The sequence below is a fragment of the Spermophilus citellus genome (genome assembly GCF_964194105.1).
Source record: "Spermophilus citellus genome assembly, chromosome: 12".
Taxonomy (NCBI): Eukaryota; Metazoa; Chordata; class Mammalia; order Rodentia; family Sciuridae; genus Spermophilus; species Spermophilus citellus.
The window spans coordinates 118,538,119-118,545,612 of NC_138198.1; the positions used below are offsets into that span (position 1 = coordinate 118,538,119).

Here is a 7,494-nt window from a genome sequence, read left to right on the forward strand (position 1 = left end):
ATAGATCAAAAGTATTTTTATATCCATCAAGATGATTTTTCTCCTATCACCCACAAGAACAATGGCTTCAGTTTGTTTGGGCTGCTATGATAAAATCCATTGCCTGGGTAATGTGTAGATTGTAGAAATCAATTCTTACAGTTCTGGAGGCTGGCAGGTTCAGAATCAAGACACCTAGGTCTGTTGGGAGCTTACTTTCTTCTTGTAAGACACCTTCCTGTGTCTGCTGTGTCCTCCTATGTAGAGGAACAAGCAGAACCCTGGATTCCACTCACAGGAACCTTCATCTATCCTGAGGGTAGAGCCCCCATGACCTATTTACTCCCTGGGACCCCATCTCCACACTGTTGGGTTAAGTATTAGGTTCCAATATATGAGTTTCGGAGGAGCACAAATATTCACACCACAACAATAATGCATTATACTAATAGATTTCTTGATATGTGTTTCTTACCTTCTGACATAATATATATTTATATTCTAAGTTTAACTTGAATTTTTTTGTTTATATTCACAAGAGAAATTGGTTTATAGGTGGCAATTTTGTGCTTCCTTGGTTGTGTCTTCATACTGGCGATGTGCTAGCTTGATATAAGTAATCAGAGGGCTTTTCATTTTTATGCTCTGAAACTGTAATAGTTAGAGCTCTATCAGCAATTTGAAAGTTTAAAAGAATCCATCTTTTTACATGCCTGGGATATATTCCCTGTTTTTAAAGGAGGTTTTCAAATTCTCTAAGAAGTAGCCACTTGATTGTTCTGATGTTTATGAAGCTTTTTGTGTGTGTGTGTGTGTGTTTGTGTGTGTGTATGTGTGTGTGTCCCTTCCCCTTGGTTTTCTACTAATTCTTGCATTTTCTGTTAATATGAAAATTCATCCATATCAACTTTTTAAATGAAGTACTATAAGCTATATTTTAAAAATCACTTTCATGTCTGTACTTGGACTGTTGAGAAGATTTTGAATAGTTTCTGTTTCTGGGGGAAGCTGAGTCAGGTTCTATCTCCATTTATCAAACATGTTGACTTTATAACACACCTCTAAACCTGATCTTATGCGTTTTTAATAAATCTTTCAAGGTGCTTTAGTGGAGAGTTTGGACAGAATGTATCAGGGGCTGCCTGTCAAAGATCACTTTAAACAATGGCTAGATCAATCTAATATACACAATTGCAGAAAGCAATATTTTAGGGGCAGGGAGAGACACTGTCACAATCTTTCAGATTTAATCAGAGAAGTTCACAGTGTGTGACTACAAACAGACGTAAGAGAGACGAAGCATTTCTGTCTTCTCAACACAGAGGTACAAAGCAACTTGTATTAGAGGGAAGTTTTATAATTGAAATACAAATTTATTCTTAATATGAAATAATACTTATTGGCCACTCAGCATATTAATTCTTCAGTGTTTCCCTGTTTTCTCATAGCTACTCTAAACAGAAATAGCACTTAAATTCCTGAATGGACCTGTTTCTGGAAAATCTGAAATAAGAACTTTTAAAGAACATTTTATGAGTCTAGAAAGACGGAAGTCTGGTTTTATAATTAAAATAGACACATTTCTACTAGGCCATTTGAAATCTGTCCTTTTACTCTTGCAGGAAAAATTCGGAATCTCCTACCGGATGACTCTGTGGACTCCCTGACCAGGATGGTCCTGGTGAATGCCCTTTATTTTAAAGGAATCTGGGAACATCAATTCCAAGTGCAAAATACCACAGAAAAGCCTTTCAGAATAAACAAGGTGAGAATCTGCACTTGTGAAAGATCAGCTTGAATTGTCACGTGGCTTTGTAACATGACCCTATTTTAAATTTGCTCTTCTTTCTGACTATATATTCCTCTAAACTAGGACTCTTACTAGGGAAGGGGTGGCTGGGCAAAGCTCTTAGTTCTTTCCCACACAGAAATTCCCCTGTCATTATTTTTCTCTGACCATGCACATATTTTATCATTTGGTCCCATGAGCTGGGTAGGGTGTGTTTTATAGTTATTTCTCAGTTGAGAAATACAAGGTGGCCAAGGGACTGGAGGCATGAATGAGTGGGAAGGAGTTCAGAACCAGAACCTAAGACCCTTCACTGTAAGTTCTGTTCTTATTCTACTAAACCAATGCTATCTCCTACCCCATTCTTACCCTTCCATAAGTAAAAACAGTTAAAATGCTAGATCTCATTTCATTAAGGTTTCTTTCTGATAGGCTTGTCCCTATTACAAGCAACAGGAACTCACTTCAGAAAACTGACAAAGTATTTTAGATGCACCACTTTAAAGAAGGAGAGCTTCACTGTGGCTCTTGGTTTCAGTCCATGGTCACTTTTCCTGTCATTTTGGGCCTGTGGTGAGGCAGGACATCATGGAGAGGGTGTGTAATAGATCTTACCACTTAGCAGCCAGAAAAGAAAGAGAGAGAAGCGGCTAGGATGGCAGTACCCCCTTCAAGGGTATGCCCAAGGACCTGAGTTCCTTCCCTAGGCCCTAACTCCAATGTTCCCACCCTCTCCTAAGAGCATCAATGACTGAAGATCAACACCTGGTCTTTGGAGGCTATTTAAAATCCAATGATAATAGAAAGGAATGTGGCTGGGTTCTGGGATACAAGTGGAAATAAGATCTCAATGTCAGGATTTTTTTCTCAAGTTTTTCAACACCCTTTCTTCTGTCAGTCTTCTCTCGGGCCAAACTGTAACTTTCTCTGCTTTTTGATCCACAGTAGCCACATGGCTACCTACAGCCTTCTCATTTCTAGAGACAGGCTGATGCAACCCATCTGAATTTTTAGGAAGGGAACTTCTGGCCAAGGTGGGTTCCAGTTGTGCTGGCCAGGGTCTTATCACACAAACATCGCTGCTGAGGACCTCCCACTGCAACTGTGTTGATGTGTGCAGCAGGGATCCTGTAAGGATGGGGCAGGCAAAACACGCAGCGCAACAGGCTAATGAGAAATGAGCTGAGTAGTTACTTGTGTTAGAATATTTGGTTACAAGTGATAGAAAAGCATTTTAAACTAGCTCCAACAAAATGGAAATTAGATTATGTCCCTAAGAGGAAGTGGGCAGTCCAATGGGTGGGGTCTGTAGAGCTGTAGGTAATCTTAGTTGTCTCTCTCTCACCTTCTCCTTCTGCCCTCACCTCTTCTTCCTGCCTCACTCTCATTCTGTAATACTGAAGATGGAGTCTATGTAAGTGACTAGGGAATGTAGCTGCTTCATTCTTAGCCTTCTAGTTCCACTCTCCCATTAGAAATGGAAAGTCCTAGCTGTTGGTTCTAACAGCTTGATAACAGGAGGATTCTGGTGGGGGTCAGACTTGTGCTCACCTGGAAACAGGCACAGTGTCCTTGGGTGCTCCCAATAAATGGCCCTGGTCACATGGCCATCAGCTTAGCATAAGGGTGGTACCTTGGGATTGACCTCAGCTCTATGCAGAATGGATAAGTAACATGTGTGTACAACATCTGGATTGCAGAAGGTTTTGTTTTGCAATTGACTTTTATTTTAAAATGCTTTATTTTTAGAGCATTTTTAAAAAATTTAGAAAATTTTTTTTCAGAAAGTACCAAGTTCCCATATCCGGCCCTTCAACACACGTCAACTTTGCAGTATTATTAACATCCTGTGTGGTACATTTTTTATAACTGGTTAGCTCATCTTGACAGCTTAGTATTAACTCTCTGGAGCTGATAATGTTTCCAGGTTCACTCTTGGTGTTGTATTGTTCTGTCGTTTTGACAAATGAATAATGTCCCATAGCCACCATTGTAGAATCTTTCAGAAGAGTTTCACCACTCTATAAATGCCCTGTGGCTCCACCTGCTTATTCCTTCCACCCAGGCTCTGGCAACCATTGGTCATTTTATTGTTTCCACAGTTTTGATTTCTCTAGTCTTTTTAGGCCAGCTCACTTCACTTAACAATATGTACTTGGGGACCCTGAATATATTTTTACATCTTGATAGATCCTTTTGCTTTATTGCTAAATAATTTTCTATTGTGCAGATGTGTCAGAGATTGTTTAACCGCTCACTTATTGAAGCATGTCTATTTCCTACTAGTTTGGGGTAATAATGAATAACAATGAGATAAACACTTGTGTGCGAGTTTTGTGTGGATACAAGCTTTAAACATATTTGAGTGAAGATCGAGAAGCACAATTGCTGGATTATAGGATACGGCAATGTTGATCTTAGTCAGACACTGTCAAGTTGTCTTCCAAAGTGGCTGTTCCATTTTACATTCCCACCAGCAATGAATGGAACATATCTTTGTCAGCCTGTGGTATTGTTAGTGTTTGGATTTTTGCCGTTTTAATAGTTGCTTTAACTTTGAGTACTCTAATGAAATATGACTGAGCATTTTTTCATAAGCTAGAATTGCCCATTCATATCTTTTGCCAATGTTTAAAACTGGATTGTTTATTTTATTTTTGTTGAGTTTTAAGAATTCTTTCTATATTTTAACACCAGTCCTTTGTTAGATACATTTTGCACATGTTTTCTCTTAGTCTATTGCTTGACTTTCCTTCTTAGTGCATTTCAACTTTTATGATACTTTCTCAAATGTTTGCATGTGAAATATATCTTCTTCAGTTTCTGGATCATTGAGAGTTACATAGTTAAAATTATATATTGTTCAAAATATTTTGTAGAATCCACCTTACTATGACTTATAGAGATTTCTGGAATAGTGTTAGAGATGGAACTTTCCTTCCCATTCACCTCTTACCAGTGATACTGTTCAGAATTTCCAAAAAATAAGGTCTGGATAACTTTATTTGGTATTTTACCAGAGGATGATTGGTTTCACCAATGTCCTAGACAACTGGGAACCAATGGTGATCAAGAATTAAGAACTTGGTGGAACATCTCTTCAATGACATTGCTACCTATTTTTTTATATATATATAGACTACAAGCAAACCAGTGCAAATGATGTTTATGAAAGAGAAGCTTCAAGTTTTTCATATTGAAAATCCACAAGCCACAGGCCTTCAACTTGACTACAAGGGCTCTGACCTCAGCCTGCTTGTGCTACTGCCTGATGATGACAGCGCACTGAAGCAGGTAAACGTGTCTGTCTCTCCGAGGTGAAGATGGCGCCTGCGTTCACCCTTGTCTTCCAGGGAGAAACTAAGGACTCAGCCTCCCTGCTTCTTAACTCATGAACAGGAAGGCAATCAGCCAACTTGCCTTGAGCTCTCTGTACTTTACCTTAACAGTATCATTTAAACTTTGCAAAGCTCTATAAAGTCAATATTACTATTACTTGGAGAGGTTAGGGAATCCATAGACACCTCTAACATGGGCTGGTTACACAAAGATCCACATGTACAACAGAGATAGATTCTCTTTGCCAGGTACAGAGCTGTGTGGATTGATCATAGGAATCTTTCAGTCTAGGTCTCCTGGTAGAAACTGTGTAATTCAAGATGTGTGTGTGTGTGTGTGTGTGTGTGTATGTTGTTGAGGATGAAGCCCAGGACCTCATCATGCTATGCTAAGCAGGTTCTCTATCCCTGATCTATACCCCCCTACCCACGATTAATTGTTCTAATCATTTTTGTGTGTGCATGTGTGTGTGTGTGGTGTGTTCTACAACTTTTTTTTTTACATTTTTTTTCCTAAGTAAAAACTTTCATGAAAAAAAAACACCCTGTATTGGTGCTATTTTCAGATATTATTTAAGCTATTTATTAACCAGATTTCTATTAGGCTGGATGTGATTTTGGCCAGACCATGTTCCCGAGCAGTTGTATGCCTAATAGAATGAACACTGGTGTCTCCTGCAGTAGATGGCTTTTCCTTGCACTGGGCCTTTCATCTATGCCAGACTCTTAGTTGTAAGTTTCCATGGCCCTACCGGTATGTAGAAAAGATTTCCAAATTGTTTCATAAATGTGTGAAACTAAAAAGAATGGTAAAAGACCAGTGTGGACCAGTACCCATGAGTCTCACAGCCTAAGATAAATTTCTCTTCTTAGGTGTGCAGGGTCCCAAGCTGAAGATACTGTCATGTTATTAATATACATCATATATAAATATGTCACTAACAGCCAGTGAATGCTTGGGTATAGGAAACTCTCAAAGTAGCAAGAGTGCGTGCTTTTGAAACAAACATGTCCTTTAAAAATACAAACATATACACATATAAACACACATGCGTATGTACATATACATTCATATGTACAAATTCATTTATTTATTATTTTAAAATTCAGAATATAAAGAGGATAAAATTACCCTCATATTTAATATTGAAAAAAAACTATTCCTAACAGTTAGGAGCTTTCATTTTTAAATTTTTCTTTTATGGCATAGTTTATAGTTATTGGGTTTATATTATTGTGATTTTTGAGTATAGAAATTTTATTTTGCCCCAGATTTTGGTTTCAAAGAATTCTCTCCCATGTTGACCTACAAAACAAAAGGTTCTGTAGGTCCACTCCACGAGGCTATCATTACACAACCAAAAGGATTTACAGCCGTGTGCGTTTGTTACCCTGGGTGAAGGGAGTGATTGCAATTCATCTGTAGGATCCCTAGGGGTCGCTCTTCACCATTTTCCTCTCCTGACTTCGTTGGTTCTGATCCGCAGCTGGAAAAGGTGGTCACCTCTGAGAAGCTGAAAGAGTGGACCAGTGAAGACATGATGGAATTGTGTGAAGTGCAGCTGCATCTGCCTAAGTTCAAGCTGGAGGAGAGTTATGATCTCAAGTCCACTCTAAGCAGCATGGGGATGACAGATGCCTTTAGCCAGAGCAAAGCAGATTTCTCAGGAATGTCTTCAGAGAGAAACCTGTTTCTGTCCAATGTTTTCCACACGGCTTTTGTGGAAATAAATGAACAAGGGTCAGAGGCTGCAGCTGGCACTGGGAGTGAGGTGGCTTTTCGAAGAGGATTCCCCTCCACTGAATTCAATGCAGACCACCCATTCCTCTTCTTAATCAGGCACAACAAAACCGATAGCATTCTCTTTTACGGAAGATTCTGTTCCCCCTAAACCCTGTGTCTCTCACCTAATAAGACTATCTTATGGTGTGAAAAATGCACCATATGATAGAAAACACAGTTATGATGAAAATAAGTGTAGTCTACACCTCTTTTCACTTTTAAATAATGATCTTGTCATTTCTGTATAGCTAGAGATAATGAAGCTTTTTATTTTTACCACACAAGCAGCAGTTGGTTTTAATGTGACTTTGATTTACCTTGCAGATATGCTATGTTATTCCATCTAATAATTCACAGTTCTTGAACTACCTGATCATTATATTAATGTCAATTAGATTTCACATTCATTGATTAGTGTAGAAAATATTTATAAATGCAACATGATATTGAAAAATAAGACATTTTCAAGAATATCATTTGTTGACTCTTAAAATCCAACATAAAATTAGCTCTCCCTGTCTGCTATTTTAAAAAATACTTATATGGACATTAATGAGAAATCTAGTGAAATGCAAGTGAAATCCATGATTTAGTTAGTAGCAGTG

General features: G+C 38.4%; 1 protein-coding gene across 1 annotated transcript in view; it reads left to right on the top strand.

Annotated features, from left to right (window-relative positions):
* LOC308631673 (plasminogen activator inhibitor 2-like) overlaps positions 1 to 7,146 on the top strand; it is a gene marked incomplete at its 5' end in the record, with an annotated part of 32,378 nt that extends 25,232 nt beyond the window's left edge. The window contains 3 exons of the mRNA XM_081263046.1: positions 1,602 to 1,744; positions 4,907 to 5,062; positions 6,594 to 7,146. Of these exons, the coding sequence (XP_081119172.1) occupies positions 1,602 to 1,744; positions 4,907 to 5,062; positions 6,594 to 6,998 (704 nt within the window). The 3' untranslated portion in view covers positions 6,999 to 7,146. The remainder of the gene's footprint in view (positions 1 to 1,601; positions 1,745 to 4,906; positions 5,063 to 6,593) is intronic.
* Between the last annotated feature and the right edge of the window lie 348 nt (positions 7,147 to 7,494).